Source organism: Hyalella azteca, unplaced genomic scaffold (genome assembly GCF_000764305.2).
Source record: "Hyalella azteca isolate HAZT.00-mixed unplaced genomic scaffold, Hazt_2.0.2 contig5370, whole genome shotgun sequence".
Taxonomy (NCBI): domain Eukaryota; kingdom Metazoa; phylum Arthropoda; class Malacostraca; order Amphipoda; family Hyalellidae; genus Hyalella; species Hyalella azteca.
The window spans coordinates 5,543-18,131 of NW_025935564.1; the positions used below are offsets into that span (position 1 = coordinate 5,543).

At 40.1% G+C, this 12,589-nt stretch overlaps 1 protein-coding gene across 1 annotated transcript; it reads right to left on the reverse strand.

Moving 5' to 3' along the window:
• Nucleotides 1–797: 797 nt before the first annotated feature.
• Nucleotides 798–10,539, reverse strand: LOC108672857 (5'-3' exoribonuclease 1-like). Its single transcript, XM_047880399.1, has 9 exons — nt 10,465–10,539; nt 8,864–9,028; nt 6,696–8,207; nt 6,225–6,386; nt 3,588–3,755; nt 3,033–3,126; nt 2,458–2,531; nt 1,842–2,053; nt 798–1,071 (listed from the first exon to the last, which is right to left on the reverse strand). Exons 1-9 carry the CDS (start codon nt 10,537–10,539, stop codon nt 798–800), a joined length of 2,736 nt encoding a protein of 911 aa, XP_047736355.1.
• Nucleotides 10,540–12,589: the final 2,050 nt, after the last annotated feature.

Consider the following 12,589-nt stretch of genomic DNA (forward strand, 5'->3'; position numbering starts at 1 on the left):
AGCGGGATAGGCCTGCGCTCGCACGATATTCCTGTGGCACCCCGCCAGTCAGACGTACTATACGAGTCACGACAGCAAACTCGGGTAAGCTCGCTCTAGAGTTCGGGCGGTTCTCGATACGAGCCTTAACAAATAGTAATGTGTCAGTGAACAACAGGTTAATGTGGGCTAACCTGTCGGGACCCGGGAAGAGCTCCTCCTCAGTAACGTCGCCGCGGGTTCTACAAACTGCCTCGACGACGCGGGGGAACTTCGCGTTGTAAGCCTCCAGCAGAGCCACCGTCTCTTCCGTGAACAGCCACAAGCCGTCGCTGTGGCGGTGACTGTAGCCGAGTACCTGTTAACACAATACCTAGTACTTTTTGAGACAATACCTTTTACCTTCGAAAACAAGACCTTGTACCTTCTGATACAATACTTTGTACCTCCCAACATAAACGGAAAACGTTATTAAACCCAAGTTTTATTACAATTCTTGATGATTGAAAACTTTTCTTTTTTCTTTACAGAAGAAAACAAACTCATCATTAATTACTGGCACGACAGGTCGGCTCACCTCCTGCATCTGTTTGAAGAACAAGAGGTCTAGTCCCTGTCTCTTATACACATCTAGATGTGTATAAGAGACAGGCGTANATTCATGAATTATTCTAGCAAATCATCTCCAATACTGGCGCGCTTTACCGTTGCTTCACGAACATTTTGAACTTAGTGTTACAAATAAAAATTGAATGTGAGCAAAACGTGTTCAGTTTTCAAGTTTTGCTGAGCCTCATTTTAAAATGAGCAAAACGCAATTAAAATGGCGGTGCATCAACCGTGGTGGAGTAGCCCAAACACAAACACAACAACAACACACACACACGCACCGTGGCGCAACAACCGTGGTGGGGTTGTCCGAGCATGAAGACTTTGGTGCCAGCAGGGAAGAGCTGATCAAGACTGCAGGTCTTGGGGAGTGTTGGGTCGCAGACTGCGATGTCCCGTACCAGAGTCTGCGCGAGGTATGTCTGCGTGGCCGGCGACCACTCGTAGCTCAGGGACCACTCGCCGCACGAGGTCAGCACGTAACTGATGGCAGGTAATTACCGTCAGTAACTGATGGCAGGTAATGACCGTCAGTAACTGATGGCAGGTAATGAATGTCAGTAATAGCAAGTAATGACCGTCAGTAACTGATGGCAGGTAATAAGCGTCAGTAACTAATGACAGGTAATGACCATCAGTAACTGATGGCAGGTAATGACCGTCAGCAACTGAAGGCAGGTAACTGCTTTCCGTAAGGCATGGTTATAAGCTAAAATAATTTTCAGATAGGTACTCGAACAAAAACGCCTTTATCTAGACAGTTGACGGATAAATTTTGAAATTTTTTTCAAAGCGCCAAGTCTTCCAAAGTTTTGGGTAAGCGGTAGTAATCATTGAATGGAGCGATCCACCAACTTATCAATTTAATCCACCAATTCAATATGACATCTCGACCATATGTAACCCATCCGATCACAGGTTTAAAATGTTAAAAAATGTTTAATTAAACACGAAAACCCTTTCCTCACATTTTCCTTGCCCACAAATAAATTATTACTCTATTTCCATGGAATTATTCAACCCTTACTTTGATAGATGCAATTCATTAGATCCACTGAAAGTGGATACCCATGCCTCTAGGCAAATGATGTAGAAACGACGTTGATTAAAAATTGAATAAATTGAAACGTTTATTCAACCTTATTTCAACGTTAAATGCCTAGTAGGGGACTGATCTAGTGGAGATCGTGGAACTTTTGGTCTAGATTAGATCCATCAAATTCGGTCCATTAACGGAACCTTGCCCATCTCACCGTCTGCCAGCGATGGGCTTGCAGTGCACCAGGATGCTGGAGCGGCCGGCATCGATGCCCCATTTGAAGAGAAGATCAGAGCGAAGGCTTTTAACAGTTGTAAGAAATTCTTGTTGTTCTGGTAGTGTTCCGTCCAGCTCGTAGTTGCTGAACACTTCGATCATGGATGACGCACCGGGACTGGCGAACCTGCCGCAGCTCAAGCCAACCACCTGGTGGTTAATGTACAGACAATTATTGTTAGGGATATGAACCTGATTAAAACAAAATTAGTTTCTAAATTGAACTATGAGTAACGAGAAGGAAATATTTCATTTGTGGCGCAACTTTGAAGCACATAAATCAGTTCATCTAATAAATTTATGATCATATTTAGTAAATCAATTTGAGAAAAAAAAGATAAGCTGAGCCATAAGACATATAAAGGACAACAAAGTTAGAATAGAAATCCGAACATATACAGCTGGAATACACACAATATCATTTGTAAAATGCTTCAGTTAACGTCCACAAAATATAATTTGCAAAATCGTTCAGTCATCGTCCACAAAATATCCTTAATGAAATTTTTCAATTCAGGGACACAACATTTTATCATTAAGATGGTCGAACGCACCAGAGCCTCTTTGAGATGTGGCCAGTCAACGTAGACGATTTTGTTCAGAAGTTCCTGAGCAATCTTTTTGAACCCTTAAGTGTACAAAATAACATCAATACAACTATTCACCTTACGAGTTCCATTGTTATTAGTGGAGTTAGTTAGTATTAGTTGGTTAGTTTCCAGTATAGTTCATCAGAATCCATATTAGGTCAACAAATCATTAAATTTAATAGACAAAAACATGCAGTCGAATTAATCAGGCGCCAAACATTGATAACTATAAATATTAATATCAATAGACGCAGGAACATTCAGTCAACTTGCTAAAATACCCAAATATTTTTAACATAATAATAATTTTCACAACACGAAACATGCAGTCGGGTTATTAAGGCGCCAACCATTATCAGCCAAATATTCATAATAAACACAATAACATCCAGTTAAGTGATAAGAAACCAACCTTTGTTAACAAAATATGAATTTTTAAAACACAACATCCAGTCGACTTGATAAGAAACTTAATATTGTCAAGTTATTTTGCTGTCAATTAACACAAAGGATGGAACTTGCGCAGTCAGCGGACTTACACTGATACGGACGGTAGTGGCAGAAGAAGGGATCCCTCAGTTCAATAATGACGGACTCCTGGAACGCTCGCGCGTACACAAGCCCAACACGATGCTGACAGGAGAAAAAAAAATAATATTTGGAAAAATCAGTAGTAGTTATATATATATAGTTGGGAGATTTCATACCTATATATGAGGTGTGCTCGTATTGTCAGACAAGAAACTCAAGAAATTTTACAATCGAGACATTCTCATACTTGGTATTATGTTATAGCAAATTATAATTTCAAGCCAGCGTTATGTCAAGGAAAATAGAAACTTCAAGCTAGTGATATAACAAAGAAAATAACAACTTCAACCTAGTGAAATGCCTGAAAAATATTCAATCTAATGATATGCCAGAAAAAATAACGACTTCAACCTAGTGATATGCCAGAAAAAATAACGACTTCAACCTAGTGATATGCCAGATGATGATGATAATGATGTCAAGCTCGTTATATGTCAAGGAAAATAGGTAATGCTTTCAAGCATTGTTAAGTCAAAGAAAATAACGACAAATCTAAAACTCACCGTGTGCTCCATATACTTGAGCGTAGGGAAGCCTGGGAAGTAAAGCTCAGTCTGCGCTCCAGGACACAAGCCCCTCAGGATATCCTCCCTAGGGATGCACCACGCCTCTCCGTGAATCAAGTCGCACTTGGCATGGTTCATGCAAACCGGTGGGAAATGCTCGGGACTCTATAAAATTAATAATTTAAATATGTAGAATATTACTAACACATCACAGTTCACTCATAAAGTTACTTCAGTATTAACAGTCTGTGCTATCCATCTATATTCACATAAAAGAGTATCAAATATTCAGGACGCCGGATGATATATAATTAGATTATTACTACCATGGCACGATCACTGACAACTGAACTGACCTCATATGTGACGTCGTTCGTCACTCGTCAGATTCAACGCACAAAGTTTTCCTATTCTCATCTATTATTTCCTAAAATCTTCACTCCCTCTGTCCTGCATTCAATAGGTGCGTGGAAATATCGCAAAGATCAACGACATTATCATTCAATGAATGCAGCGAGCTCCAAAGCGGTTCCCGCGTTAGCCGCCCAGCCGCTAACCTATACGAGCTGCAACCTTTCTCCCCCCGAAACAAACCTGAGCGGACCTAACCTAACCCCATTGGCTGCAAGAATTTAGAAAGGCGGTACAAGTGTGCGGGTAGAGCCAGTCATTGGCTGCAAGAAGAATGTGAGCCGGGACAGCGTGAATAGGTTAGGCCGGAGTAGGTACAGCCGGATGGGGAACTGCCTGCTTATGAGCCAGCATGCTTAAGCATTGGCTGAAGACCTACGGCGCTATTATCTTTCGGCAGTGTGTCGCATGTCTGGATTACGGAGTTCAAGCGTAGTCTGCGGCTTCTAGCTCTGAGGCAGAATAAAGTTAATGCATGGTAAAGCTAAGCGTTGGTTCCAGGGCTTATTTAAGAGTAAAATGTGTGGCCTACGGCTGCGCTCCCGGGTGTAGCAGATCACGCACGCCCACCCTGTGATACCCTTAAGGTTGCGATTGAGAACCGCGAGCCCACAGGCAGGCATGACTGGAGCCCTATGAGAATCTATCACTACGTATAGTCATTATAACTCCGCTCGTAAATGGAATATCAATCCAAATTTTTTCATGCTCATTCAGCTATTTATTTAAAATTTTCCTACAGTTACAAAATAGATGTAAATTTCGTATGAAATCAGTTATGATAGAGTAAAATGTTGCAAATCGATGTTCATTATGTGAGTGATGCGAATTACCTAAATTTTTTAGACAAAAGGTAGTACTATTTATTCTCTATTGATCAGTATTAAAGTCATATTTGAATCACCCTCGATTTTGTAGAAATTCCCTAACAAAATACTTTTTCAGAGGATATGAACTAAACGCATTATTGAGACACGCATTAATGAGAAGTCTTTACATATCTTCAAACCGCGTCTCAATAATGCGTTTAGTTCATATCTTAAAATAGTCAATCGTTAAGCTTTTATGTTTTATTGTTTTTTCTTAACTTTTATTCTTTTCGTGACCCCTAGGACAAAGTTGTTCCGATCGAGTCCTGTTTTTCGATATAATATTAGGACTTATTCAGGTTTTTATTTCTGTCGTACAATTTTGACTTATAAAATGATTTTATTAATTTTTAGATTGTAGAACTGATGATGGAGCTTGACTCCAAAACGTTTTCAATATCGATATGATGAATTTGCTTGGCGTTTTCTTTGCTTTTAAATTCCTTGTGAATTTGCGATATAAGCAGACTGATAATAGAAGTACTTATATACGAGCTAGCGACAATTTGTCTTTCGTGAAAAAATTTATACTATCTAAATTAATTATCGACATAATTTCGGCATCGAATATGATGCATTTATATGCTGGGGATGAAAATATAACAGTTCGAAAACAGTCTATTTGGCCTGAAGCAGCGGCTCACATTACCACATTTTAGGTATTTTTAAGATATTGTCCTCTAGACTTAATCTCTTATCTCACGATTTCAGGTATCGTAATCGTAGTTCAAGCCCAACCGCAGCCGTTGGCCCTAATCGTAATCAAAGCCCAACCCAGCGTTGGCAAATGCAAGCATACTACGCAAGGAAACGTTAATAATAGGTATATCTGGCCTAACTCTCTTATAGTGGCAAACGTAGCTATCGTCAAAACTGCGTCTCTTCTTCTTGCCTGCCAAAACAACCTTGTGTAAGTAATAAATGAAATACTGCGACCAGGCGACCATCCTGACATAAACAATTCCTGGCATGCCAGTTGTAATCTTGGTATCGAGTAGTCAATTAATACCGCTCATCTACAACGTTTATTAATTAAGGCTAAACAATGAGAGTCCAGCACCTGCCAGTGTAAATTTCATGTATGTCTTTCTCGATCTATTAACTAATATTAAATATTATTTTCAGCTTACGTCACAAAGTCACCAAGCCACTTACGTCACCATTGTCAGTAACGATAGCAAGTAAAAACTACCAAAAAAGAAGCGTCGTTTCTTCTTGCCCACCAAAACACATCCGTGTAATCACATCCACAGAGGTCGTCTAACGTGGAGCTGTAGATGTGCATGGGACCAGGGAAAAAGGATAAAATATTATCAGGTTAAAATTATTTCAGGATAAAATAGAGTGAACTAACCTCATATGCACCGAGGTCATCTGGCGTGAAGCTGTAGACCTGCATGGGACCATGAACAGAGCGTCGTCGCTCGTCTTCAGTGAGACGATGGCTCACTTTAGACATGGCCTCCAGCAGACGTTCCTCGTCAATGAGCGGAATGCGTGGCTCAGCTTCCCAGTCCTAAAAAGGATTTATTGAATATTTTCCACGGAACTTAAGGTACTTCCTTCTAATGAGAGCCTACTTTCAAAATATTCTAATCAACAGTATGTGGAAATTTCGGCATTTGGTGATAAATTTTTATTTACATACATGTAAGCCAAAAATTGAGAACATAAAAGAAATTCAACGGAAATTTAGTCACGATTTCTCACTTTCAGTTTGACCATACATTCATACAGTCTGAAAATTCAATATAACGTGTATAACAATTTACAGCATGTTATGTTGAACTTTGGTAATGGTCATTCCAAGGTAAAAAATACGAACATGTTCACGCGGATAGAAGTCGATGATAAGCGAGTCAGGGCTGAGCATGAGGTCAGCGTAGCACTGAGGCAGCAGCTGGGCGCTCTGGGGCGGCAGGACCGCCATCAGCTGATCAAACGGCATCATGGCGTGGCTTAGGTCGAACTCCATGGAGCAGTCAGAGAAATCTTTGATGTCGGAAATGTAAGGTGCGCAATGGAAGGGGTAATACCAAGACCATGACTGAATACCGTTATAGTAGTAATGCAAGATCCATTGCAGTCCTCTTACATAGCTGTCGGTCTGCTCCCGACTTATGACATCCAATGTTACATCCTCTTTGTAGCCAATATTTTTGATGTAATATTTACGCTTCTGCTCACGAAATTCTTCTGCGAGGTCGCGGCTTTCTTCTACGCCAAGTATGAGACCAGCGTCGAGAACATCTAGCTTCTGATGAGTCTCATCAGTCGGTTTGAAGACCTCATCGTCATCAAGAGCTGCCCAGCACAGAGGTCCATCAAGCTCACCTCCATCATAGGAATTGTCTTCCTTTTCATCGTTGAATTTGTTCTCCTCTTCATTATCGTCCTTGACATTGTTTTCTTCTTTATCGTCGCCATTGACATTGTTCTTCTTTTCATCATCCTCATTGACATTGTTCTTCTTTTCATCATCCTCATTGACATTGTTCTTCTTTTCATTATCCTCATTGACATTGTTCTTTTTTTCATCATCCTCATTGACATTGTTCTTCTCTTCATCATCCTCATTTACATTGTTCTTCTTTCCATCATCCTCATTGACATTGTTTTCCTCTTCATCATCCTCATTGACATTGTTCTTCTTTTCATCATCCTCATTGACATTGTTGTTTTTTTCACCATCCTCATTGACATTGTTTTCCTCTTCATCATCCTCATTGACATTGTTGTTCTTTTCTTCATCCTCATTGACATTGTTCTTCTCTTCATCATCCTCATTGACATTGTTCTTCTTTTCATCATCCTCATTGACTTTGTTTTCCTTTTCATCATCCTCATTGACATTGTTTTCCTCTTTACTGTTGACATTTTGGGACTGTTCTGTGCCCTGTGTGTCTGTGGTACATGCACCATCTCCTTTGCTTGTGAGGAACAGCCTAATTGATTTCAAAAGGCGAAAATTCAAGTAATCAAACTCGGCCAGCTTAGCCATGAACTTCTGAAACCTCGGCAGGTTGAGGGTGCCTGCTTCATTGAGGTATCCGTCCAGCTCTGGCATGACGGTCTTGTAAGCGTCAAAGAGCGTTGGTAATGCGTCGATCCGCATCAAGCGCAAGCGAGGGATGAAGTCATTTCCCACCAGGAACAACATGAAAACCCAGTCATCGATGATTTTTTCCAAATCATATTTGAATGATAACTTGTCACTGATGTCTTCGAAGTCATGGTTGATATACTCTCGCAGGAGGCTCAGATGCAGCCACAGGTACGTGGTTTCTTCAGTGGCTGTTGGGCGTTTGGCTAATCGGAAAGGACCTCGTAACTTCATCTGTACATAATTCAAAAATACTTGTTTACGCACCATGAAATACAAATACTCGTCTCTTTGATGCAATCAATAGAACTTGAATAATTGCGATCATAAAGATACTTTGTTAGAATTTATCTTATGTGCGCTGATACAACCTGATTACTTTAGCTGTTATTCATTGATCGATAATCAATATATATTGATACATATATTATTTGATCCTACCTTCCATACATTGAAGTATTGGAAGGCAATCACATTACAAATGATGAGTTTGTAGGATGGAGACTGTGACATAAAATTCTGCATTTAACTTTAAAATTAAATTTCTATTGAAATGATAATCTACTAAGAATATCTCTAAACTATTTCCTTGCAGGCCGAAATAATTAACAAGAGATCCAATATTCGTTATTTAGTCATAGGAAGTGCCATGTGATGGTCTCACACCTCCTGAGCAGGTCAATGTGAGGCTCATGTGAGGCGAGGCCCAGCATGATGAGACATGTGCTGTATACACACCTCCTCCCTGAGCAGGGCAATATGAGGCTCATGTGAGGCGAGGCCCAGCATGATGAGGCATGTGATGTATACACACCTCCTCCCTGAGCAGGGCAATGTGAGGCTCATGTGAGGCGAGGCCCAGCATGATGAGGCATGTGATGTATACACACCTCCTCCCTGAGCAGGGCAATGTGAGGCTCATGTGAGGCGAGGCCCAGCATGATGAGGTCAGCATCGATGCCGTAGAGGCAGTGGCGCGTATGAGGATCGTAGCCTGGCTGGCTGCGGTGATACCTGATGTAGTCCATGATTTTGTGCTCACCTTCTCCTGGAGTCTGAAACAAAGAACAATTTTAATGGTGGTCAGTTAATCTAGAAGCTTAACACAAATGAAAGTTGAAATTATTTGTTCTCACCTTCCTCTATAATCAGGAGCAAAAACTGCTTTATTGATGGCTAGTCTTATCTCCTATCAGATTGTCAACATGGTTTTATTGCCGGTAGATCCTGCACCACTAACTTATTATCTACGTTGAACGATTAGACTCGCCTCCTGGACGAAAGGGAGCCAGTGGCTTTGTACCTCGATTTTGCCAAAACATTTGACAGTGTTCCGCATGAGCGGCTGTTACGTAAAGTGAAGTCTTTGGGAATTGAGGGAAACGTACTCCATTCTCTCAGAGATTTTCTAGTAGGTAGACGACAGCGTGTCAGTATTAGCGGAACCATGTCAGACTGGGCATCAGTTCGCAGTGGCGTGCCACAAGGAAGCGTTCATGGGCCTATTTTGTTCGTTGCTTTTATAGACGATCTGCCAGAACTTGCCCCAGAAGCAGTGTCCAGCGTGTGCTCCATGAAGGCCGTCGACACAAAAGTTTATAATACATTGAAGGATGCGTCAAATAAAGCGCAATTGCAAGGTGATCTTGACAGTTTAGTTAACTGGGCTGATTTATACGCGGCAGCTGCGGTATAATGTCGGCAAGTGTACAGTACTTCACCTCGGGAAGAACAATGAACAGCAAGATTACAGTATGAAAAGACATGGTTGCAACGAGAGAGTAATGGTCACCAAGATTTGAAAAGGACAAAATTTAATAGAGAATGTTCAAAGACGTGCAACAAGGATGATTCCAGGCTTGAAGGGCAAGCCCTATGAAGAAAGATTAAAGGTTATGAAGCTTCCAAGCTTCAGTTATCGACGTCTGCGTGGGGACCTCATTGAAGTATAAAAGTATACTTATGGTTTATACAAGGGCCCCGAATGATTACTGGAATTTGAAACAAGAACCAACACCAGGGGCCACGGCTATAAAATAAAAAAAACTGCGTTGTACCTTCTCCACGCAACAATATTTCTTCTCGCTTCGAATCACCGACATGTGGAACAGCCTCAACGATTACGTCGCTGGCGCTCCAACCCTAACAAAATTTAGAGTCGCTCCAGCTTCTGGTAATCCAAATCAGAAGCTGCCGCGTCTGTAAATTTTCACTGGGACCCTAACAAAATTTAGAGTCGCCCCAGCTTCTGGTAATCCAAATCAGAAGCTGCCGCGTCTGTAAATTTATAAAATTATCAACATTAAATATTAAATCCATCCATAAAAATTATGCAGCAAATTAAGGTATATATATACTAACTTTTACAAAAAAATATACAAGTACTAAAGTAAATACATCTAGTATTTTATAGCAAATGACTATAAACTGACCATTTTCTTTTTTAATAATTCAAGTTGTTATAGTTTATTTCAGTACAAAAACCACAAACCTGATCAGGTCTGACAACTTCAATGATAGTAGGATACCTCTTGCTAATCCATCTGTAAAACTTGGGAACACCCATTGTAGGATTTGCAGCTGAATTATCAATAACCTACAAGTTAAACAAATGTTAGAAAAATGATGTTTTATGAAGTCATTTATGGACATTGAAAATATGATTAGTATGTAGTTTCAATAACCGTTGTCAAAAACTCAGGTGCAGTCTGCAGAATCAGAATGTAGGGGTTTCTTTGACTAAACTAACTGGCAATTTATTTCAAATAGATTTTTAATCATTATTGATGTAGAATCTAAAAACTAAACATCAGATATCAAGTTAATGATACATTACAATCTATTAGTCAGATGCACAGAAAAGACTTATTAATTAAGTTGAACGGCATGAAGTGCAAAATTGTAGACAGTACCTCTACCTATTGTGAACAGGACCAAATGGCAAATTATTTTAATTAGCTGGTACTGGTAGGTGATGATAGCTGGGCTTTTAATGTTTTAATTTTGGGTCAAGACTACAATTGTGAACAGCATATTTATACAGATTGTACAGGAGTTGAGCAGATGCACAATAACAAAGAACTAACTAGGCTAAGCATTTTATATGGGAGCCCGAGAGATCAATAAACCCACCCATTTATGCCTACCGTCAATGAAACTGACGCACAAGTTGCCACTCAGCGCTTATTACAAGTACATTGCTTGTCCCAAATTGTCAGCACTTTTAATTAATTGGATTAAAGACTTTCGGCGTCTGAAGTGAAGCACCTCCAAGAGCACCAAACTTGGTACTTTACAATAAACAATAAAGCTTCTGGGGCCAATATGCAAGTTACCACAATACCACGGGTGACGGGACTGCAGCAGACCTGAGCCAAAAGTTGCTCATGTCAGGAGATTGTCAGCACTTAACTCGCTGCTCGTGGCGCCCGAGCTCGTCACTGTCGTCAGTAAAGGTGTACAACCATATAATACTGTCAGAATTGAGTTTTAGGATTAAATTGCCACACAATAACTAAGAAGAGTTTTCGATGTGTGTGTAACTACGTTGCAAAGATGACATGAACAATGACTCTTGCTCTGTCTGACATTACTTATAGATAAGATAAGGAGCGATACTACGTTCAGAAGAAAATTCTACCTAGAAGGCTCAAGGCTGTAACTCGTGACAAGTTCGTTACGTGTTTGTGCAAGGGCAATGCTCGTTTTTTTTATGCAAGAAAAATTTTGTCAGACAAAATTTATTTATTTATTTAACCTAAACATTATCTTATATCGTGAAATCTGCGACATATTTCTATTTTCAATTAAACTTGTTATGATAACTCTTTATTTATTGAAGTAGGAATTAGGGCGGAGACCGAATCGATACTCTGAACTCACATCAATTTTTTCACTAAAAACGAAAAAAAAACAATTTTGATGCAACCGAACCAGTCATAAATCCTTCAATGCTAAACGGATCTGCTTCAAATTTGGAATATAAGTAGTTATTATCAATGTGCTAATTCAGAAGTTGTCAAAATTAGATAAATATCCAATATTCCCAATTAAGGCGAGAAAATTTCAAAAATGACGAAATATTTTTTAAGAAACGCATGATGTTCACACATTATATAATTGATACAAGACTCATTGAAAAATATGACAGAAAATTCTGGAACGCACGATCGGCCAACAAATGTCGACGCACCAGCTGCCGACACATCACCTGCCGACACACCAGCTGCCGATGCACCACCTGCCGACGCACCAGCTGCCGACACATCACCTGCCGACGCACCAGCTGCCGACACACCAAAGAGATAGCGCGACCATCATCGCGATGCTTGCTCGAGACACTGCCCAGCAGGCAATGTCAGGTTAACTCAACGTTGAAATAACGGATCTCACGACGTTGAAATAACGTTGAATATTAGTTTAGAATGAAAATTGAAGCAACGTCATTTTTCGGACTCGTACATTTCGACATTGTTTTAACTTTAAAATCGCGTAAAATTTTTACTTTAAAATCGCATATATATATTCGCGATCATACCGTCAGATGTCAACGCGATTTTAACGTTGAAACAACGTCGAAATTGAAAACGTTGAAAAATGACGTTGCTTCAATTTTC